Genomic DNA, 25,104 nt, shown 5'->3' on the forward strand with positions numbered 1-25,104 from the left:
TGAATATTTGTCGAATCCACCACATATTTTGTATGGTCAAGTACGATTATAGAGACCTGATAGAAATCTGAAAATTTATTTATAATTTGCTTTTTTAGGTATATTTTGAAAAAGAAGCCACATCTCGTTAAAAGGTGACTTGTCAAAAAAAGACTAAGAGGCAAAAAAGTTTAAAAAACACTGTGCTTTAATGGTACCACAATAATAGTTTAATTGGAACGTACACAAACGTTTGGGGGCCTTAAAGGAACAAAACCCCCATACAATTTTTATGTAAATATATTAAAAAAGATGCCGCATCTCGATAAAAACTGGATTATCGAAAAAATACTAAGAAGTAAAAAAGTTTTAAAAACGTTGTGTTTAACTAATGGTATCACAATAATGAATTAATTGGAACGTACACAAAAGTTTGGGGGGGTTTAAGGGAACAAAACCCCCATAAAATTTTTAGGGGTGGACAAACTTCACTATAATTTTGTTTTAAGATGCTCCTGCCACAAGAATAATACATGTCCATTTTCAATAAAAAATCTCTAATAGTTTTCGATATATTGAAAAAAATCGATTTTCATTTTGTAACTTTAAAGGGCTGTAACTTTTTTTATGAGCAGATTTGTACTAAGGTAAGTTAGGTTCAATCGAACTATTTTTTACCCCAGAATGTGTGGTATAATTTATGACCAATCTTTTCGGGACACCCTGTATAATATTATAAAATACAGTGGAGCACGTAAAGGTTGGAATAAATTCATTCTCTCGAAAATGGACGATTTTGAAAAAAATCCTAAAACAGGTCAATTTTTATTTTAAAATTGCGACTTTTTGGCATATATATCATATTAGTGGCGTCACCCATTTGGGCGTGATGACGGCATCGATGATTTTTTTTAATGAGAATAGGGGTCGCGTAATAGCTCATTTGAAAGGTAATTCAATTCTCTAGTCAGTAGTATAAACATTAATATAATTATTTATACAGGGTGTCCAAAAAATTTTTTTTAATTAAATTTATTGATATAAAAAGAAGAATATGTGTAATTTATTTAGTTCAAAATACATTTTACTGCTATCATAAAACAGGAAAAAATGTTTATTTGACAAATAAATATTGTTTTTTGCTTAAATTCAATATTAAAGCAGCCAACCCATCTGCCTTTTGAAAGTTTGAACATTAATTTAAGCGAAAACAATGATTCTTTTTCAAATAAACAGTTTTTTCTGATTTTTGAGAGCAGTAAAATGTATTTTGAATTAAATAAATTGCACAGATTCTTCTTTTTATGCCAATAAATTTAAATTCAAAAATTTTTTTTCGACACCCTGTGTAAATAATTATGTTAATGTTTATATTACTGCATAGAGAATTTAATTACCTTTCAAATGAGCTATCGCATAACCCCTATTCTCATTTAAAAAAATCATCGATGACGTCATCACGCCCAAATGGGTGACGTCACTAGTATGATATAGATGCCAAAAAGTCGTAATTTAAAAATAAAAATCCACCTGTCTCGGGATTTTTTTCCAAAACCGTCCATTCTCGAGAAAATGAATTTATTCCAACCTTTACGTGCTCACTATATAATATGATTTATTAACGAATTAAAAAAGAGACGATAAAAACGTATAAGCTAAGAAACAAAGAAATGGCAAAAATATTTGAGAAAAGTAAATGAAAAACTTAGAACAGCAAACAGAAGTCAACAATAATATAAACAACCTATAAAACAACTATAAAAATCTACTACTGAACTACTAGATGCAGCTAAGGATATATGTGGAATAAGTAAAAAAGACACAACAAAGAAACAGACAGCGTGGTGGTCCGAAGAAACAAAAAAGCAAGTAAAAGTGAAGAAAAAAGCGTGGAAACAATATCTGAAAGATAAAACAAACGAGAACTACAATAACTAAAAAACGAAACAAAAAAGGTAAAAATATTAGTAACGGCAGCAGAGATAATTGCTACAAAAAGCCCCCTACTCTGATGACTATGAATGAAAACACGACCAGAATCGAGTCAGTTTCTATCCCTGTAGTGGAATAGATAAGCACGATGTTGAATAGAAATAATCAGCCCTATTCTGTAACTTTTAGCAAATCAAAGAGAAATGACCAAGTCGAATCGTAATTACCCGAAATCGGAATATTGGGTATATATTGCGTCGTTTTCGTGTTTGAATTGGCATTTCATAACTCACATCGTAATAAGTGTAAATCGAAAACGCCAACTTCTATTTGACGCGATCAGGAGAAGTTGGCAACACCGCACTGCAAAGTGAGATAAGTGCTCTGTGCGAAGAATTCATAAAAAAAAAAGAAATTTTGATTTGTTTTGAATGGTTTTGGTTAAGTTTGACAAATTCAACACAACAAGAATAAAAAATGGCAAGTCGAACACTGATTGGGAACACGAATTCCAAAGAAAAAACATCTGATGAGCACTTAAATTACATAGCAGACTTTATCTCTGAACATAAAATATTATTGCACGGTAAAAGTAAGTTTTTTCCCTAAGAAAAATGTTGGTTTTTCGTTTGAAACACACACGTTCAAATCTACACACTCTACCAGTAAATTAATTTGAGTAGCAGTTCTTAAAATGTTTAATAGATTTCTATTAACCTTGATGCTGTATAATTAATGGTATATAAAGTTAAATATACAATTATCTAAATAAATGACAACACTGACTAAAATCTCTAATTAATTTAACAAATAAACGTCAAAACAAAAATAATAATGCCAATGCGCAAGCGTCAAAACCAATTATGATGTCGAAATGTGATCTCGACAGGACTTGTGTGGTCGTAATCAATTTCTACCCAACGTTCCGATAATAGAGGTCGAGATGAGTTACATAATAATAGGCCTGAATATCAGCTATAATACCTACTTTCGAAGTAAATTTTTTTTATACTTACATATAATACTTTATTGATTTGTTCAGTAGACATATCCCTAAAATGAGTTTCTAGATCATAAATATAAGGATAATTATTACTTGAATTGCCGTAGAAGCTGCTTCCACTACTGGCATCGAAATCTCGACTAGCACCGTAGAGCATCATCCTCAGAGAGAGGTAGCTGTAATCCGTGTCGTCCCATATCGGCCAAAAGTGTCTTTGGACTCCGTCACATTCGTAGGCGTGATATTCTTCGTAGGCTATTTCATAGCACGTTCTCGAACAGAATATACATAAATTGCAGGTAACACAACTAAAACAAGTGATATATTCGTTAGAATAAAAATCTAGAATGAAAATTTCTAAAAAAATCATTCATAACAACTGTAACAACAAAACAACTGTAAATAGTCCAGAGAAATAAGAATTTTCTCAGGACACTGAATTATCCAGGTAGCTGACTACTTTTTTAGTTATTGTAGACATATAAGAAGAAAACCTACCAGTTTCCTCCTGCCCATAGGTATGGGCGCTTATGTACAAATCCACCGAGTTCAAATACCAAAAAAGCAATTTCAAACTAATACAATTTTCTGTATCTCTGGATCTACTCAATGGATTTTGATCTTTCTTTTTTCAATTCGTATGTAATTTCTACGTAGATTACAAATATGCAATTTGTTCATAAATTTATTTATTAATAAACAGTCTAATTCTAATTTGTTTAAACATTTCTTGAAAAAATATTTTTTTTTCAAAAATCTATTTTTTTAATCATAGTATCATTAATGATCATAGAAAAGGTTAAAGTACACTCTAATAAATAAATTATTTTTATTAAATAATTATTTATTGAAGATAATTTATTTATTAGTCTTAACGTTTTCTATGATTAATAGATTTTTGCAAAAAAATTATTTTTTCAAAAATTGTTTAAACAAATTAGACTGTTTATTAATTAATAAATGTCTAGACAAATTGCATATTTGTAATTACCCAAAAAGTAAATACAAACTAAAAAAGAAACAATCAAAATCCATTGAGTACATCCCGAGATATAGAAAATGATAGTAGTTTGAAGTTGCTTTTTTAGTTTTTGAACTCGTACATTTGTCGGCTCCCAGCTCTCCCCTCACTTAACACGAAGTCACCATTTGAACGACATTTTTAAAAATCCGTGTAAAATACCAGCTTTTTGAATATATTATGTACAAAGATTTTTTCTACGGAAAATATTGTTATTTTAACTAAATGTTTATAAACTAGGAAATTTCAAAAATATGACATTAGAATTTTTGACTATATTAGATAATTTTTTATCATTTTTTAATACATTTTGATAGTATGTATCAGTTTTCTACTTTCATTTGGCATACGCAGAATTGCCCTATCTTCATTATTTTCTGTCTTATATTATTGCAAACAAAGGTCTCTGGGATAAACAATCAAAATAATTGAAGCGTTTATTTGAAAAACAACACTTGTCCAAAAATTAAAATTTTGGCAAATCAAGAAAAACTTCCCAGACATCCGTTGTTTTTATAAAACTATCCAAATGTTTTATGTAGTTTACTCGGGACATCTGAGATTTTTACACAACTGAATGTGTCAGATGGATAAAGAAACTACTATTCTATGAGAAGAATACATAAAGTCTAATTTGCGAAAAATGGACATGTGTTGTTTTTCAAATAAAAGCTTCAATTTTTAAACTAATAATTAATGGATCGGTCCCAAATTTTGAGGGTTTGTTAAGTACCCCAATACCCAACTTTGGGTGTAACACTAAAGTTCTACGTCAGTTTTAGTAAGTTATTAACAAATAACGATTTTCACTTATTTTGCAGTTTACGAAGCAACAAATTAACTTTTTAAATTTCAAAAATCGTCATATGGAAGTTTTTTTCAATGTTCTAAAAAATTAAATTTTGTAATTTTATTTCAACTATTTAGCTTTTTAATAGAGTGCCAAAAATCGAAAAAAATCGCGTTCTTTGTACTACATTGTTAATAATTAAAAAACGGACGCTAACTCTAGGCAGGAAACAGGTAGGTTTTCATACTATAGGTCTACAATAACTAAAAAAGTTGTCAGCTACCTGGATATTTCAGTGTGCCGAACATGGTCTATTTCCTGCTTATTTCCCTGCATTAAAACATGAAAATCCCTAGATAGGAAGATTTTTTACCTCATAACAACGTTTTACAGTATCATCGTACACGCCGATTTCATTACTACCTGTAATTTCCAAGCTGTACGAGAAGCTTTTACTAAAAAGCATGAAACCTCTCATATACCCTAAGAGCTCATAGGCTCTAATTTCATCTCACCAGTTTGGGTTTCGAGAAAGTCATTCAACTATCGATAAAGTCCATAGAACAACGGATATAATAGAGAGACTGGAAGGAAAGAAAGTTTGCTCCTCTGTCTTCCTTGATGTGGCGCAAGCTTTTTATAAAGTATGGCACGAAGGACTTAAATACAAATTAATCAGGATTTTGCCAAGACAATTCACAGAATTATTGGAATCTTATATATCAGAGAGAGTTTTTACGGTTAAGCAAGACGAAGCCTACTCAGCACTGGGATTCCGAGACGTGTAGAAATATATCAATCGACTCGTTTCTATACGACTGGTATTCCGTGCATCAAAATATTCGCCTCGAAGCGTTCACCAGAAAGCGAGGTATAGAGACGTATCGCTTTCTATCATAATCGCCACGTGACGAAGAAAGAAGGTATTTTGTGTTCTATTCCAAGTAACAGCTCAGCGTTGCCACATTCAGTAGATCTCTACTTTTTGGATAGATTTTTGATATTTTGTTTTAAATTCAGTAGGCAATATTTTTAGTAGATTTTTGGTATATATCAACATTTTATGACTAAAATGAAATTAGCTTTTTAATAGTATTTACCATATTTTTAAATTAATTTTCAGACTTTTGTTACAATTACCTAATGTCATTACCGAAAATAAGATTCAGGATGTAGTACGTAGATAATGAATCCAAAGAAATGAAACTGGAGTCTGAGTATACATACAAAACTTGTTTGTTTCAAGCAGCAGTGCAAGTAGTATTTCGGGTAATATTGAAGAGTTCTGGCATTCGGTGAGGCTATTAAAAGCTAACGACGGAAAGCTAAAATATCTAAACACTGTAACTTTGCAAAAAATGCTGCGTTTACCCGTTTCTAATGTAAAATTCGAAATAATTTTTTCCGTTTTTAACCGTATTAAAACGTATGATCTCAATAAACTTTTGAATAAAAATGTATTTTCAAGATTACCTGCCAAAGAAGGTATGAATGAGGTTGGGAATTGTACCAAATTTAATCCAGACATGCAGATGTTAAAATCAATGGATAACAAAATATTATCTAAAAATATTAAATATGAAACTGATAAAAATTAATTACAAGTAACCTAAGTCATTTTGTTTCCCAGTTAAAATGTAAAAAAAGTTTGGTTTTTTTACAAACATTCACATTATATTAATTTCTAGTTAAGTTAGCTGTTGTTTTTATTATATAAAAAAACCTAAATTATATATAAATAAGTTAATAAAGTTTTAATCTATTTTAGTTTAAATTTTAGTAGATTTTAATTTTAGCTAAGGGTGATTGATTCCATTTCAAATCACTCAATTTTGGATCAAAAAAATTTTTGGATCTCCTATTTGTCTGAAAATTGGCATATAGCATCTGCGGGATGTAGAAATAAAACATTTAAGGTCGAATTGTCTTCTTCTTCTTTTCTTTTTTTTTTTTCTCAAAATGTTATTTTAAGCGATTTTACAGTGATTTGGTATTTATTTAAACAAATTTGCATTTTCTATAGTAAAGTATCAATGGAAAACACAATATTTTAATAGAAAGGACTCCAAAATGTCATTATATGGCATTATAACAAGTTATTTTGATTCAAAACAAGTTTTTGATCACATTTTATAGTGTAGAAAACGTTAAAATACCGTTTTTACATTTTTCTCCATTCCCAAAATTTGCCCACAGATAGCCAAAACATAGGACTTTAAGTAGTTAGAAGGATTTGAATTATATTACAATGCCAAAAAAGTTAACAGAACCTAAGGGATATTAGTGAGTTTGTCCTTAGTCTTAAATTTTTTGTAGTAATTTAGGTTAGAAATAAGTTGCTCATTGATCATATTATTTGATCAGACTGTAATGTTCTTAAGCATTTTATCTTATTGGTGTTTAATAAAAAAAGGACCACGTTTTCAGCATTTGGAACCAAAGTGCACTGCTACCGTTTTCTAAACAAGTAACAAAAACAATCTGGTTCTAAACAAGTAACAAAAACAATCTGAACATCAGTACTGTAAATACTTACGTATAAAAGGTTCCACAGCCAATACCACAATGGTGACACCTATAAAGAGATGTCGCCTCATTTCCTAAACATTTACAAAGTGGGGTAACTTGTAACACTGTAGGTATTTCGTTTATTAATACTGTATTTGTACATAAATTTTGAGCTGCTATTAGGTGTCTCCCCGATTCTGCAGTCGTCCTAAAATAATTTAAAACAGTATTACCATCATTAGCTAAATATACAGTGGGTGATCATATTATTAGAGCCATCTCAGAAAATTTTGCTTTTGTTTAATAATGGTATGTAAGCTTTTCCTTTACACGGTCCACATTGTCTTTGAAACTTTAGAAATGGATGCTATGTTTCTGTTAGAGTGATTAGTATTGAATATTAAAGTTTTTATTTCTGCTATTTTCCTTGGTGAGATCTCTTTGGATTTCCCCTGATGTTCTGGTACCACTAGTGTAACGAACGCGCAGTTTTTACTAAATTCACAAAAAATAGTATAGGCCTATCAGAATATCACTAGAGAGCAATGGAAACTCGCAAAGTTTATTATAACTCTAAACACCAAGAATACAAAATAATAGGCACACGAGTTGCAAGCTAGGCTGGGCAGCACTGACAAACAATGGCATCTGAGTCACGCATTGCCACACATGCGTGTTGCCACTATTGTCAGACTATTTACTGCACTTTCATAAAATGTAACGAGACAGCCAAATGGAAACAAATCCATTAATATATGATACAGCTCATTTATATACCCTTCCTCTAAAACATTGAATTTTACTAGGTGGCTCTAATAATATGATCACCCACTGTAGTTCAAAGCCAAGGGCGGATCCAGGGAGGGGGCCAAGGGGGCCATGGCCCCCTCGGAGAATTTAAAAAAATATGAACTTAAATATTTGCAGTTAAAATGTTTTTAGTTTTAAATACATATAGGGTGTCCCAAAAGTAGTGGAACGGTCGAATATTTCGCGAACTAAACATTGGATCGAAAAACTGAAAAATACGTGTTCAATCATTTTCAAAAATCTATCAAACACCAACCCCCACTACACCCCCTGGAGATGGGGTGGAGGGTAACTTTAAAATCTTAAATGGAAACCCCTAGTTTTTCTTGCAGATTTGGATTCGTTACGTAAAAGTAAGCAACTTTTATTCAAGACATTTTTTCGAACTGTCGATAGATGGCGCTATAATTGGGAAAAACGATTTATCCTGATACCATAGGTAAATTATAGAAACGGTCTAATATCTCGAGAAATACACTTCCAAATGAGAAACCAAAAAACAGGTTTTCAATATTTTTCGAAAACCTATCGGTAAACACCAAACATGACCCTCCAACCAACCCTTTGGAGGTGGGGTGGGAGGTAACTTTAAAATCTTAAATAGCATTCCCCCACTTTTTATTGCAGATTCGAATTCGTCATGAAAAATTAAGCAACATTTATCCGAAACATTTTTTAAAAATGCTGATAGATGGCGCTAATAAATCGTATTTTTCTAATTAAAGCTCCATCTATCAACAATTCTAAAAAATGTTTCGAATAAATGTTGCTTAGTTTTTCATGACGAATCCGAATCTGTAATAAAAAGTGGGGGTTGCTATTCAATATTTTAAAGTTACCCCCACCCCACCCCCCAGGGGGTGGGTTGGAGGGTCATGTTTAGTGTTATTCGATAGGTTTTCGAAAAGTATTAAAAACCTTTTTTTGGTTTCTCATTTGGAAGTGTATTTCTGGAGATATTAGACCGTTTCTATAATTTATCTATGGTATCAGGATAAATCGTTTTTCCCAATTATAGCGCCATCTATCGACAGTTCGAAAAAATGTCTTGAATAAAAGTTGCTTACTTTTACGTAACGAATCCAAATCTGCAAGAAAAACTAGGGGTTTCCATTTAAGATTTAAAAGTTACCTTCCACCCCATCTCCAGGGGGTGTAGTGGGGGTTGGTGTTTGGTGTCATTGGATAGATTTTTGAAAATGATTGAACACGTATTTTTCAGTTTTTCGATCCGATGTTTAGTTCGCGAAATATTCGACCGTTCCACTACTTTTGGGACACCTTGTATATTTATAAAACAGAGGATAAATATGCCATGTGGACTAGAATTGAACAAAAGCAGTAACGGAAGCTTCAAGAATGACATAGGATGTTTTGTAAATCAAAATGTTGATAATTTTACAGAGTGCCGATTTTTAGAACGACCTTGGTAGCCATTAAAATAGTATCAATTTCCACATTGTATACACATACAGAATAAAAAAAGAAAAGAAACGTTACTTGGGTCACCAGCACTGAGAACAAAGAAGTTGGTTGGTACTTTCGCACAATCAAAAGGGATTGTTTTGCAAGTATTGCGTTTTATTTTTCTAATGAAAAATATGGTCACAATAAAGGGATGACAGCCCAAAGCCTTGTTACTAAACCTTTATCATCTTTTGGCAAACTCATGGGCAAAGACGAAGGCATACAAACCCATGAAACAACATCATACCACAAGGAGTTCGTTCAGGCTGGCTGGATTTTCTACAAAGTTATGGCAACCCGCAAAAGTCATTAACCAGATAGACTCTCAGAGGTCTAAAGAGATACCTACAAGAAAATTGAGAAAGACTACGACCAATAGTAGAGCCTATAGGTCGACAAAATATTCCTCTAAGAGGTCATCGTGATAATGGCCTTCTGCTTCTGGACGAAGATGTTGGACCTAGAAACGAGGGGAATTGTTAAGGTTTAAAATCGCATCAGGAGATCAGACTCTTAAACAACACATATCCACAGCATCTTCCTGAGCAACATACAATTAGTAGCACCATTCAAAATAAATTGATAACATGTTGTGAAGAAATAATTGAACAAATAATGAATCAGGTTTAAAGTGCAAATTATTACTCTGTCATATTTGCCAAAACGACTGACGTATCCCCATGGACGTATAAAAATACGTCCATGCGTATCCCACATGGAACAACTTTCTCTAAATTTGAGATACATACACAATAACATTTCGTGAAGACTTTGTCAAGTTCATTGACGCTTATGAGAAAATTAGCGAAAATCAAGAAAGAGGGGGAAAAGAAGGCCTGACAGGAGAAGCATTGGAAAAAATAGTATTAAACTTATTGAAAGAATTGCACTTGGATCCGAAAAAATGTGTAGGAATCGGTACTGACTTTAATAATACTTTATCAATGTTATGTTTTGAATGTCTTTATGGCCCTCAAAAGTGTGTGAAAAGTGTCTTAAAACTCGCCATTGCAACAATAATTTTTTAAAATTACCACCAGACCCCCTTGTACTTATCCCCAAAAAAAAGGTCATGGCCCCTCCCGAAAATCGGTCCTGGATCCGCCCTTCAAAGCAGACCCTGAGAGACTTGCTCACCCCTAGAGAATGACATTCGGGTGATACAATTCATTGGGGCGAGGAGGATTAACTCATATAAACAGGAATCACTCCACCCCACCCCAACGCTCCAGACCATCCACCCCCACGTTCATTAGTGGAGTTGGCACTAGAAAAAGAAGACAAAATTTTACTTACTGTAATTCTACCATATCCGTTGCATAACAAATATTCTGATTTCTGTTAGATATAGCTAGATCCTCGTAATGTAAATCTAATTGCTGATACTGTGACTTTTTAGAAACCTTTTCAAATAACTGACAAGGGTCCCTCATGAGATCAATTTCCTGTAATATTTTTGAGATGAATCCATTTGATCTGAAAAAAATAATGTTTAAAATGTATTTGAATGAGTATTTGTAGGGAAAAAGTAAAAAAAATTAATAACTGAATATACATAAATACAAATATAAAGTTGCAAAATCATCATCTGTTATCCTGTAATTCTACATAATATATTGAATGATCTCATATAATCCCCTTATACCATAATATGTTTTATTTTCTATTAGATATGTAGTAATATAAGTATGTGACTGAAGGAAACACTAAACTCGGCAACATTACTTATGAGAATAAGTTGCACTTCTACTGTAGAATCGGCTGACTAGAAAAGAATTAAAAAATTTCATAGAAAGGACAATACGCTTTCGTTTAGGCATTTTCAATCGAGTTTTTACACAAGTTAGGAGTTCAGATAAGCGGTCGTTCGGTTGATGGACGTTCGGATAATCGACGTTCTACTGTATTAGAATTGTACATGAGTAAAAATGAGTGACTCAGATCCGAAGCGACAAAAGAGTTACGCGAGGATAAAAATGAACAATTGTTATTTGTTAATCTTCTTCACAATTATTAAATTTTATTTGATAAAAGAATGACCCCAAAAATTAAGAACCTTCTTAGTTTGTAAATTTTTCTATGACACACATTCATAAATGCTGCCATATTGTAAATTGTAACAAAAAATACCTACGCCGAAGACGTCCACCCACCAACTTCACTTAAACTGAAGCAAAATACTACTAAACAAGCACACACTTCAAAAACGTAGTACATTCTTCTATGTAGGCTGGTAAATAGTAGCAAATACTACGGAGAAAAGCAAATGCTTTTTAAGAAGTGTAGTGAAATCTTCAAAAATGTAGTACGTACTTGAAGCATTAGCAGTTACTACATTTTATGCCACCATGGGCACTTTACTTTATAGCTTAACTCGTACCTATTTACGGTTATCGGAACAAACTCTTATAAAATAATACTTTTATTTGAACTTTAATGGCTTGAAATACTTGGATTTTCCATAAATAATATATAAACAATAAATAACTTTTTATTAATTGTACGCCTTAAATCAATTATTATTTTTCAAATACTCTATCAATACTATTTAATATACAACTCTTTGATTGATTTTATTATCATCGTAAAAGCGTTAAAAAGCAGTAGCAGAATGAACTGCTATATCAAAATAGCGGGTCGGACACATCTCTATTTGTCACTGTCTTGAGTCTTGTCATAACATTATATTCGAATGAGTGCGTTGTATGACAAAGATAGCGAATGTTCGATTTCCACGGACATGGTGTTAATTTTTTTGGAATCCTGAAAAAACTAATAAATATTTTTAAAAAATTTAAACACAAAATGAAAGACTAAATTATTATCGAGGGCCGAAAGTCCCTTAGAATATATAAGAAGTTTCTTTCGAATGAGATATTTGAAATTCAAAATCACACTACATTTTCTCTTAGTTTTTCACCCCTGTAACTTATTAAAATAAACATTATAGAAGTTCTCAGGGACTTTCGGCCCTCGCTAATAACGTGATCTTTCATTCTGCGTTTAAATTTTTCAAAAATGCTTATTAGTTTTCTTAGAAAAATGAATCCCCATTTGAATAGCATTCCAGCCAAAAATACGTACCGATTCTCTTAAGTACGATTATAGAGACCTGTTGATAATCTGAAAATTTATTTATAATTTACATTTTTAGGTATATTTTGAAAAAGAAGCCACATCTCGATAAAAGGTGACTTATCAAAAAAAAAGACTAAGAGGCAAAAAAGTTTTAAAAACACCTTGTTTAACTAATGGTACCACAACAATAGTTTAATTGGAACGTATACAAACATTTGGGCGGTTTAAAGGAACAAAACCCCCATACAATTTTTATGTAAATATATTAAAAAAGAAGCCGCACCTCGATAAAAACTCACTTATCGAAAAAATACTAAGAGGCAAAAAAGTTTTAAAAAGGTTGTGTTTAACTAATGATACCACAATAATGAATTAATTGGAACGTACACAAAAGTTTGGGGGGGTTTAAGCGATCAAAACCCCCATAAAATTTTTATGGGGTGGACAAATCTCACTATAATTTTGTTTTAAGATGATCCTGCCATAGGAATGATACATGTCCATTTTCAATAAAAAATCTTTAATAGTTTTCGACAATATGTATTGAAAAAAATCGATTTTCATTTTGTAACTTCAAAGGGCTGTAACTTTTTTTATGAGCACATTCGTACTAAGGTAAGTTAGGTTCAATCGAACTATTTTTGACTCCAGAATGTGTGGTATAATTTATGACCAATCTTTTCGGGACACCCTGTATATCGATATATTCTTGTGTAATTAAATAATATATAAAATAATAAATAAATGGATTAGTTTTTTCCAAAATTTAAAAGTAAAGATGCACTTATAGTATTTTTACTACAAACTTTTTCTCTTACATAAAATATTTTGACCTACGTAATATCGCTTTTGTAGTAAAAATACTATACAAATAAAATCCCTTTAGTATTTTTAATACAAAAAATTGTCAGTAACAGAGTTTTTGAAACTATTACATTAAAAGTTAAATATATTAATATATAGGGTGAGGTATTATCCAATATTTAAAAATCTGGAGCAAAAATTGCAGGGATATTGTTATTTGTGCAAAACCAAACATTTTATTAACTACAAAACAATAATTCACACTGTGCTGATACTAATAAAAATGGAAATAAAGATAGGAAACGAAACTCAATACTTATTGTAAAGACACATCATCCCACATAATTTGAATTTGAAGCAGATTGACCTTGACAGTTACTATGGCATTAAAATAATCTATTGATGTCTCAGCACTTCACCAAATTTTTCTTTGAATAGTTTGTTTTTATGGTATGTCATAATATCCTGTTCTGGATTATATTACATATTATTTGTGTCAATATGATATATTAATTATGTGTGAATGTGTGCACCATACATACAAAGTGTTTTGATTTAGCTCTGTTGTTATGGTTGGGCCAGCTTTTAACAACTCTGGTGGAATATTGTCAGGGTGGGCTGTTTTGTGCACTTTCAGTTTTTCTAGGGCCATTTCTATTTCTTGCATTATTGGTTCATTGGTGCCAATTAACACTAGACTCATTAATTCACTGTAATCACTACAAATATTTGTCACTAGACAAATAGGTATGTAAATTTTTTGGTTCTGGCTTCAAAAGATTATTGTTGTTTGTTGTATGACCAAAGTATGAGAAATCATCAAATAAGCCAAAATATTATAATCTTCCTTACTATCAGCTGATGTAACATGGTAATAATGTGTCATATGATGGATACATTTCATAGAAAGATGAATAATGATCTACTTCATATCCTCGCCTTAATACTATAACTTGATAACTCGAAATTAGTAGTTCTGAGATAAACGGGGTTAAAGATTTTAAAGATATTTGTGCTAATACCATGATGTTGGTAATTATGGAATTCACTCTGCAGCTGTAAAATACTGTTCCTTAACTTTTTGGCTACTGATCTGTTTAGGAATACGATGCAAATTTGTTTTCCAATATGGAAATAACATGAAAAAGTAAAGTTATCAACTGTTAGCACTACCATAATGTTAACATTTGGTAATGTAGCATGTCGTGCCAAGTTGCATCTAAGTGAACTTTTTAAAACAAAACTATTATGTATTTTAAACATTATTTTGGTGAAAATTAGCCTTCTGCCATGGAGGTTGCCAGATTTGCTAACAATTCTCGAATTTTTGCATTAACATGAGCCCAAGATAGCAATTACGTGGTAGGCTCAATGGTTTCAGAAAAACGTGCTAAAACTAGATAACTACAGTTAGCTAGTTGTAGCATTCACGATTTTTTCGATTAAACAATAGCTTGATAACTCATCTTGTTAAGTTTTAGCACTGAATGTTAGGGGCATTTTAGTTTTATCAACTTTCGTCAATCATAAATAAATACTTAACCCGTTTGAAGTGAGTTATCAAGTTTTTACACAATATGGAGAAAAATAAAATACATCTTGTGAACTAGTTACCTCAAAAACGTCAATTTTGGAGTTATCAAGTTATAGTACTAAGGCGACGATATTTCTTTTAGCCATAGCAACTACTCTTAATGTTTTAAAACTAATTTCTTGAATACTTGAGAATTAATATCAACTTGATATGTTTATATATTATAGGGAATTAAACAAAATATTAAAATGGTTACAATAGGATAACATTTGTATTCTTTTTATTTTTTCATACTTTAACGTTTTTCATTATATTCCATGAAAACATAAATAAAAAATCAATGCAACTAAAATGAGAAACATTTGAGAAAAATGTGTAGGAATATAAAATTGGACAGGATAAAAAGGAGGATATCAGACAATTGTCAAAGCAGAAACTTATTACTGAGTACATTAAACAGAGGCAAATGTTCTGGTCCGGACATATTAATAGAATGAAACCAAAAAGAAGACAAATATTAGAATTAGAAAGTAGAAGTAAAAGGGGAAGAGGAGACCCAGAAGAAAATGGATAGATCAGATCGAACATATTTAACCCTTAAGTACTAACATCTTAAATGAATGAAGAAAACACTAACTAACCGCCTGACAGTTGAGTTTAACATTTTAGTGGTCATTTTTGTTTTTGTTGAATGTTTTAATGCAAGAAAATATGTCGATGACTTAATGAAAGTATTGATTGTCTAAAAATCACAGTAATTAATCTAGTTTTTTTTTGTATTTATTAAAACAAAAAACATTATAACAAGAATGGAAGGATTGTTTGTGTACCTTTTTACTCCTGAAAAAAAGTATGACAAAAATTAAACAAATTGAAGAATCTTAATAAAAATTTATAATCGAGTTAAACAAAGAGTAAGAAAAATGAAAATAAAAAGGTTTTTAAAAAATGTTAAACCAAAAAAAAACTGACAGGTACTATAGTTAGTACAGTGTAGCAATGGAAGTCAGTGGCAACATTTTCATCACAAATTGATTCCACTTTGCTTATGTCGTCTTCTACCTCATCAAACCATTTCAAAAGAGTTTCCTCAAGGTCTTTATTCCCTTATTTGATGTTTGTTGACGAACTGGGGCACATTATGTGTAATGACGAACTGGACACAAACACTAACACCCCGTCTATTAGACGGAAATCACACTTTGAGTCTAAATATCTTTCGAATAACAACCTGCCGCACATTTCCAAATTCAATACTACTAAAGAAGAACCCAACTTGAAAAGTCATACACGGGAGACCTTCAAAACTTTCTAGGAAGGAAAATATCCCACTTTCGACAAGCGGTGCCATCTGAGAGATGGGGTGTTAGTACTTAAGGGTTAAGTAGAGTAGAAGGTGAGATATACGGATAAATATTTGATTTAAAAAAAAATTTGGACAGAAGCATGCTACATTTTATGAAAAGATACAAGCTAATTAACACTTTTTTAAAAACCATGTGTACCAAATATGGACCCACTCATACTTTCACACAGTCATGTGACCATATCTGGAGACATGTAATAAGCTGTTAGGTACTATTAACACATTTGTAGACACATCTTCATACACCGACAGTAATTTCCCATTGTAAGTGTCTGCATATGAAGATTTGTAAACAAATGAGTTAACTAAAATGTATATAGGCTGGGGATAAAGGCAAGCCAAAATGCATCAGTTGTTAACACCTTGGCTGCGTTAAGAGATATTTATAAGCTTATTTTGAGTGGGTTATGAAGCATATACCCTGTACCCTGTTTGCCAACATGCGTTATGACGCAGTCGACACAGCCAAGCGTTAGTGCAATACGAGGTCTACTTGTCATGTAACGCAGCCAAGGTATTAAAGTGTTGTAAATTAAAGTAACATTTGTGATCAACTAATAGTCAACTGATGTTGATGTTTTCATCAGAAGCCTTTGTCGATTTATCGTCGCCCTATTCTGTAAACTGCGTAACTCGATTTTTCCAAATTTTACAGGAGACAAAAAAATAATCTCTCTAAAGACTAATGCGAATACTACGAATCTCCCATTTTAAAACATAGGATGGTAAAACGGAAATATTTTATAGATACACATATCACTAACATTTCTGTTACTCCAGTGAATAAGTGGTTAAGTCAATTTTGCATAATTTTCAGGAGACGACTTACAAGTTTTGACAACATGCCATAAATGAATTTTATATGGTGGAATGCTAAAACTTTACATAAAATTAAGATAGAACAGAAACGTATTATTGGTCTAATTCTGTAACTACTAAGTGATTAGGTTAATGAGATATGAGAATTAACCATTTATTCACTGTCGACTTACCCAGTTATTCACCTCAATATGTTAATGAAAATAAGGCAATCTATATACATATTTTATTTTTCGGTTTAATGGCTTAAAACTTAAAAAAGCATATTTCTTTATTTAAAGTTTAACAAAGAAGTTTTACAGTTTTAAAAACATTTATTCTGAATTAGATTCTATATCTTGGTCAGGATCCAATTCCCCCAGGTCAGGATCATTGGCGACATCCTTTTTCGTTTTCAGATTTTGATAAAACGCATGGAATGAAGGATCTATCAAAGGCAATAAAGACAATAAATCTTCTTTCTTTTCTGTGGCTATCGGCACTGATTTCTTGTTAATGTTAGGTAAAAAAAATAATATAGTTGGATGTAGTCTATGAGCAAAATTTATTGTTTTAAAACGATCTTCTTGTTTTAATGACCATTTAAATGAAATTTGGTCGCCATCATTATCAATTTTTTTAATAATCTTAATAATGTAAGGGTCGTGTTTCGTCACAAGTGAATTGAAATCGAAGAAATTATCTTTAAACATCATCACAATTTCAAAGGGATTTTTCTGTTTATCAATTCTGATTGCCTGTACAAAGTCTTTAAGATGATTGATGATTTATTTACATTGGTTTTTTTCTTGGCTCTTTCAATAACGGAGTGGTTAATATCACACTCCATATGCGTATGAACACTAACCAAACATTTGTGGTTGATCTTCAGGTGTGCTTTTTGATTAACAAAATTAAGAAACATTATTGCAATGACATTATTTTTATTCTGACCACCATAAGTATCAGAATAAAATTTTACTTCCTTTTTTTCATAGAGCAAGTGTATTAAAAAATTATTAAGGCATAAGGCGATTTCATTGGTTCCCCTGTCAGATGTAGTTTCATCCCACAAATAGCATGTTGCTTTGTCTGTTACCAAGTCATGCACCGTGAGGTTAAAGCTCCACAGCTGCCTCTTATGTAAAGAAACTGAGGTTTTAATGTACGGGGTAGGCAGGCACTGGTGCAAGTCAAATGCATAAACTCCTTTTGATTGACTTTCTTTAGCAATTGCCTTGTCTTGACTTCTTTGTTCATAAGCAAATTGGGCCATGCTATGATGTTCGTCTCTTTCGGCTATTAATTGTGTTTTAGTTTCTCCTGAGGACAATTTAATAAGTACATTAAAATTGTCACATTTGTGACATGTGTGCTGCTTTGGTTTTTTAAAATCTAAACTTAAATCATGAAAGATTTTAGTGTAAATAGTTAGGCAAACAGAAGAAAATTTTTTTATTAGTTCAATTTCGACAATAGTGGCTCTCGTAAGTGGGGAATGGCAAAATATATCTGCTTTATATTGTAAATTAGTCACAAAATGTAATTAACTATGCTATAGTTAACCAGTTATGTACAGTGGCCAGAGTGGACCAAAAGAAGTCAACTCGAGTTAACCTGTTAAGCACAGTAAACGATTATTGGTCATAACTGGGCAGGTCAATTTAACCATTTATTTCCTGAGATATTATTTTATTAAGGTTTTAGGTAAGTCGACTTAATCTAAATAGTACATAAATTTCAAAGATGGACAAAGATGCACATACGTATAACCTTGGCTAGAGTCCGCTCACAGCTTAACTACTTATTCACAACATCTGAGAAGTCATTCTGTACTCATTAGTGCACTTAACCCATTTTGACAAAAAATCGACTTAACCACTTATTCACTGGATTAACAGATTTATGTATTGTTTAATAAGTATTTAATATTACTTACCATCAACTTTTTTTTGAAAATAACACTTTCTAAACAGTGACAAACTAGGGAGTTACATATTTTTCGCACTAAATTTGACAGCAAGGGAGATACAGTGTATAGGAAGGGTCACGGACGTTTCCCCAACTATCATCAGTACGACTAACTTCACGTGTAACTTTGATACGAGAATTATAAAAAAAATTATGCATTGAAATCCAGATCCCGTAATTTGTTAAGCGTGATAAAGTGAGTACAAAGACATACATATTTCTTTCTTTGTAATTACAGCTTCAACTTACCATACACTTCTCGTAGACTCTGCTGATAAGGTAGAGTCGTGTGGGGGAAAAGTCGCGTTTCCGTATAGGAAGAGGTTGCTAATTACTCCTCTGGTAAAAATATGCACATGCGACCTTTTTTACATTATAAGTAGGGACTTTTTGAAACAGATGGCAGTAATAACTCATTTTCAGAGAATTATGGAGTTATGCAGTTTACAGATTAGGATGACGATATGTTCTTTGTTGTTACTCAGTCAATGAAGTGCTATTGTCATCAACTTAATGATATCAAAATATTCAGGTAAAATTTCCTTAATAAGTATAATATACTGTTTTGTTATTAGGCACATAATAGTCTTAAAATTTATTAGTACAAATGGAGGAAATTGTGAAGAGTATGTATGACCACAAAGGAAACCAAAATAGCTTAGAAAGCATGAAAGACATTACAGAATATAATTATGTTGAGAAATAGTACAAACTCAGTTCCAAAACAACAAAAACAACTTGAAAACATCAAACAATGTACTTACTTGATAGCAGCATAATATTTAGCAAATGCATCAAATTCATTATCATATTCTTCAGTAAAGGTAAAGGTACTATTTGCAATTTTCTTTTCTTTAGCTAAAACATTTCGGAATCATATAATCAATTTCAAGAGTGTAAATTTGTAAAATACTCACCTAATTGTTTTAAAATAACACTTTTCTCAAATTCAGTCATTTCCCTGTAACAAAAAAGGATTAAAGGATTCCTCAACCAAACAAAAGTAAATTAAAGAAGTTAACCTAACTTACATTTTGTTAAAAACTGTTTTGTAAAGGTAGACGACTTGTAAATGATTTTCGGTAAATTTCTGCTGAATAACAAAAATACTCCATGTAAAAACGTGAACACAAAAAGCAGGTAGAAATAAGAATACAAGAATATAAAAAACTTTCAAATTAGACAGAGAGGGAAACTGTATCAGCTAATTTACCTACGATACATATGAACTACTCTACTACTCACACTCACAACAAAAACAATCAAAGGGAAAAATCGACAATGACAATCTGCATTTGTTTTTTGTTTGGGGCTTAGAGCATGGAAAATTTTTGGGAGAGGGTAAAAAATTTTCCATACTCTAAGGTTTGGGGTAAGTGGAGCACATGCCCTGCGAACTCAATGGAAAAAATTGGTTCCATATATATAGTGAGCTTCCGGAATTAGAGATGGCGACACATAATGTGGATCGCTAATATATGTGGTACAAGGCTAATTGAAAAGAAGAAGAATATTTGACAATTGAATGTCGAGTTGGACAGTTGTGTTTATTTGGTAACAGCGTTGCCACATTCAGCAGATTTCTACTTTTTTGATATATTTTTTTTTAATTCTAGTAGGCAATATTTTTTAGTAGGTTTTTGGTATACAGTGATGAGCACGCTAATAACCGGCAAAAAAGCTCAAAAGATGGAAAACATAATACATTGCGAAACAAAAAGAGATGAAACTTGTGGAGGTGGAAATTATCGTTATAAACGTACCTACTATTAATTAACATTACATTACATAGTTTTCCAACTGTAGACGTCTGTGACAGCTGTGACAGGAGTATTTTATAAAATTCTACTGTCACAGTGACAGTTGTCATACCTCTGATACGTCTAAAGGTGGGAAACTATGTAATGTAATGGTATTTTAGACGTTTATAACGATAATTTCCACCTCCACTAGTTTCATCTCTTTTTGTTTCGCAATGTATTATGTTTTCCATCTTTTGAGCTATTTTGCCGGTTATTAGCGTGCTCATCACTGTATAATATCAACATTTGCTGTGCTATGCATTATGACTAAAATGAAATTAACTCTTTAATAGTATTTACATTTGACATTTTGTTACAATTTCCTAATGTCATTACCGAAAATAAGATTCAGGACGTAGGTATGAATACAGATATTAGAGAAATAAATGAAACTGGTGTCTGATACCAAACTTTCTTGTTTCAAGCAGCAGTGCAGTAGTGTTTCGGGTAATATTTATATAACAAAGGGTTTTGACATTCGGTGAGTCTATTAAAATTAAACTAACGACGGAAAACTAAAATATGTATGTAAAATGTAACTTTGCAAAAATAATGTGTTTACCCGTTTCTATTAACGTAAAATGAAAAAGATTTTTTTCCGTTTTTAACCGTATTACAACTGATGATCGCAATAAACTTTTGAATAAATAGGTAGTTATTTATAATATAAATGTTAAAAGTACACTTTTAAGGCAAGCATGTGAAAGTTTGCAGAATGAGCGAAGCGAGTTCTGCAATTCACATGAGTGCTTTAAAAATGTACTTTTTAACACGCATATCATACAATATTTTTTCTACAAACGTAATTACAGGACAATATATACAAAAACTTTTACTTGAACTTGACTGACATTCTATTTTTATATTTTTTTGACATTACATCAAATTGCCTATACGGTCAATACGAACTGCAGTGCCTTAAAAATTTTAAAGCACTAGTGCCTTGAAGTAACATTTTTAACGCTCGTATGGAGTGCTAAAAATTGCATTTTTAACACGGTTGTAGAAAAAATGTATTTTCATGATTATTTGTCAAAGAAGGTATGAATGAGGTTGGGAATTGTACCAAATTTGATCCAGACATGCATAATATGTTAAAATCAATGGATGACAAAATATTATATAAAAATATTAAATATAAAACTGATAAAAATTAATTAAGTACCTAGGTCATTTTGTTTCCCTGTTAAAATGTAAAAAAAGTTTGGTTTTTTTACATTCACGTTATATTTATTTCTAGTTAAGTTAGCTGCTGTTTTTATTATAAAAAAACCTAAATTATACTTAAATAAGTTAATAAAGTTTTAGTTCTCGATTTAGTAGATTTTAGCCAAACATGCAATAATTTCCTAAATAAAATATGGCAACGTTGTCTTGTATTGAATTAAGTGCGTCATTTTGTAATTTTTGTTGTGTATGCGTTTTATATCAATTTTATATTTGTGTATTAAGTTTTTCTCCCGTACCCAAGTGATTAGTGAAGTGAATGTTTCATATTTTAGTTATTAACAGACATTTTTTCAGTGTATAAATTATTTTTCTTCCCTCAACTGTACCTAGTTGTTTCCAGGTAATGTGAATAATTCCTAAGGTAGAAAGACATTTTACATTATGTTATGAAAACAATGAATTCATGTCAAGATTTATATAAATAATAATTATTACTGTCATTTGTTGGTTTCATTATTGTTCTTACATTGTCCATACATACATACTTATCATTTTTTAAATATAATCGCTGCTCATGCTAAATTCTATGCTTGTGCATGTTATTAATTTTTTGTTTTTGCAATAATTATTTTTATTTTTATGGTTTCTGTAATAAAAATATTTTATTGCAAAAACTAAAAATTAATAACGTGCACATTATAGAATTTGGTATGCCTAGCGAAGCTTCCAAAACGGTACAGATATCTTCCAAAACGTTACAGAGATCTTCCAAATCGTTACAGAAATCTTCCAATTTAAAACGCTTAGTTGGCTTCCAAAAATATCGATGGTGTTGGAATACGGGACCAGTTCTGCCTATAGAGTTCCCTTTCTACCCCACCCACTCTTCTATGGTGGAGCAAATAGATTTTGATTGACAGTGACAGCATTGTCAGTAACTGTGAAATAGTAAAGTAAAGGGCTAGGCTAGACCACGAAAATGGCATACTTTTAGCATAGCTGTAGAAGTTGATTATTTTTAAGGGATTAATTTTAATGTTGTTAAATATAAAATCAATATGTTTAATGTATTTTTAGTGCTGTAATATTAAAATATCTTTCGATATATTCTGAAAATTCTATCGTTTTTTAAAACATCGTTTTGAATATCTTGCTTACTAGACTTTTAAATTAATTTTAGCCGAACTTATTGATTTATTAGGCGGGAATGTCACCCTGATACATGTTTGTACAATGTGCTGGACCTTTATTATAATATGCTATATTAAATATGATGATGCCTCTATAAAGCTTGTTACGCACGGGGGCTTACGATAATATATATTAACGCCTCGCAGAATTTGGATCGCTTCCGTCGGTTCATCTCAAAGATCTGTTCTTATTGTGGATTGGTTCCAGTATAAATTTTGTATTATATGCCTGTCTTTATTATTCATTTAGCCTTTTTTAGAACGTCCCTCATTTTTCGGGGTTGAACTGTATCAATTGCTTTTTGGTAGTCCACAAAGCAGGTGTAGATATCGCAAGTCATATCTCTGTATCTTTGGAATAATACCTGTAGACTAAACAGTACATCTCTCGAATCTACACATTTCATGAATCCAAACTGAGTGTCTTGTATTCTCTCTTCGCATAGCTTGTATATTCTGCAATGTATAATTTTATTTTAAGAAAAACTGCATGGCTCATTAGACTTTAGCCTATATTCTCCGTTTTTTGCTCTCCGTTTCTTTGGTAACGTAATAAATTATTAAACTAGCCAATCTTTTGGAATATTGGCTGTATCTAAGATAGTATTGAAGATTTTACATAGTATTCTTAAAGATTCATTTTAAGAGGAAACAGTAGCGATCAACAGGTGGCAAAAACGCGTTCCAAGATTGCGGCTGTAATTTTGAATATTTTTTCGAGATATTTGGCACACGTATTCGTAATATAATAAAGAATGGCGGTACAGAGCCCAATTTGTAAAATATATTAATATGTGGAAATTACTCTGTAATTAAATACAATATTAAAAAAACGAGCCTGTACAGCCATTAAGAAGAACAAAAAAGTATACTTTCTTCAAATAAACTTTTTTATCCGATGCCTAGATTTTGTGTCATTTTGGAACTACTAAAATTTTTTATTTCATTAGTAGTTCCAAAATGACACAAAATCTAGGCATCGGATAAAAAAGTTTATTTGAAGAAAGTGTATTTTTTTGTTCCTCTTAATGGCGGTACAGGCTTGTTTTTTAAATTTTGTATTTCATTACAGAGTAATTTCCACATATTAATATATTTTTCAAATTGGGCTCTGTACCGCCATTCTTTATTATATTACGAATATGTGTGCCAAATATCTCGAAAAAATATTCAAAATTACAGTCGCAATTTTGGAACGCGTTTTCGCTACCTGTTGATCGCTACTGTTTCCTCTTGAAGAAGTTCAGACTGTACTCCGTCTGGTCCTGGAGCTCTCTCTTCTTTTAGTGACATTATGGCAGCTCATATTTCTGCCACTTAGTAGGTACAGGTGGCCCTGTTTCCGTAGGTATTGAGCACTGGTTCTCCTCTCATCAAAACATAAATTTCGTATGTAATTTTTCCAGGTATTATCAATACTCTCTTTGTCCACCATTATCTCTCCATTGTCATTAAAAATCAGAATTTCGATTTCTTGGCATTTTTTTTCCAGTTATTTCTGTTTGGCTTCCCTGTACCTATTTATAATGTTTTATACATGGAGTTATCGTTTTTGTTTTTCCTTCTTTTTTCCATCAGCTACAGAATCTCTGTCGTCATCCATATCTTATTCTTACCTTCTTCGTTCTTCATAAAATTGTCTTTAATGTCGTTCATCGTTTTATTAAGGGATTATGTCTTCTCTTCTGTGCTTTCCTTTGTGTTCTTATCGATTTCTTTGAATTCTCTATTTAATGTTTTTACAGTTTTCCGCGTGTTTTCTTTAACTTGGTTCTATACACGTCCACCAAAGGTTCGTGGTCAGATCAAATTTCTGCCCCTGGGTAGGTTTTAACACATGAATAGAACGCAAATAACAAAGGTTAAATAAAACTCTTAAAA

At 31.5% G+C, this 25,104-nt stretch overlaps 1 protein-coding gene across 2 annotated transcripts in view; it reads right to left on the reverse strand.

The window, feature by feature from the left end:
* LOC114329010 (histone-lysine N-methyltransferase SMYD3-like) overlaps positions 1–20,302 on the reverse strand; it is a 78,514-nt gene extending 58,212 nt beyond the window's left edge. Inside the window, exons 1-6 of one of the 2 annotated variants that reach the window (XM_050662702.1) lie at positions 20,093–20,302; positions 19,979–20,022; positions 19,826–19,919; positions 10,807–10,986; positions 7,262–7,441; positions 2,928–3,222 (exon numbers count right to left, since the gene is read on the reverse strand). In XM_050662702.1, coding sequence (XP_050518659.1) covers positions 2,928–3,222; positions 7,262–7,441; positions 10,807–10,986; positions 19,826–19,919; positions 19,979–20,022; positions 20,093–20,094 — 795 coding nt within the window. In that variant the 5' untranslated portion in view covers positions 20,095–20,302. The remainder of the gene's footprint in view (positions 1–2,927; positions 3,223–7,261; positions 7,442–10,806; positions 10,987–19,825; positions 19,920–19,978; positions 20,023–20,092) is intronic. The other variant, XM_050662703.1, reaches the window with a different exon arrangement.
* Positions 20,303–25,104: the final 4,802 nt, after the last annotated feature.

This window comes from Diabrotica virgifera, chromosome 9 (genome assembly GCF_917563875.1).
Source record: "Diabrotica virgifera virgifera chromosome 9, PGI_DIABVI_V3a".
Taxonomy (NCBI): domain Eukaryota; kingdom Metazoa; phylum Arthropoda; class Insecta; order Coleoptera; family Chrysomelidae; genus Diabrotica; species Diabrotica virgifera.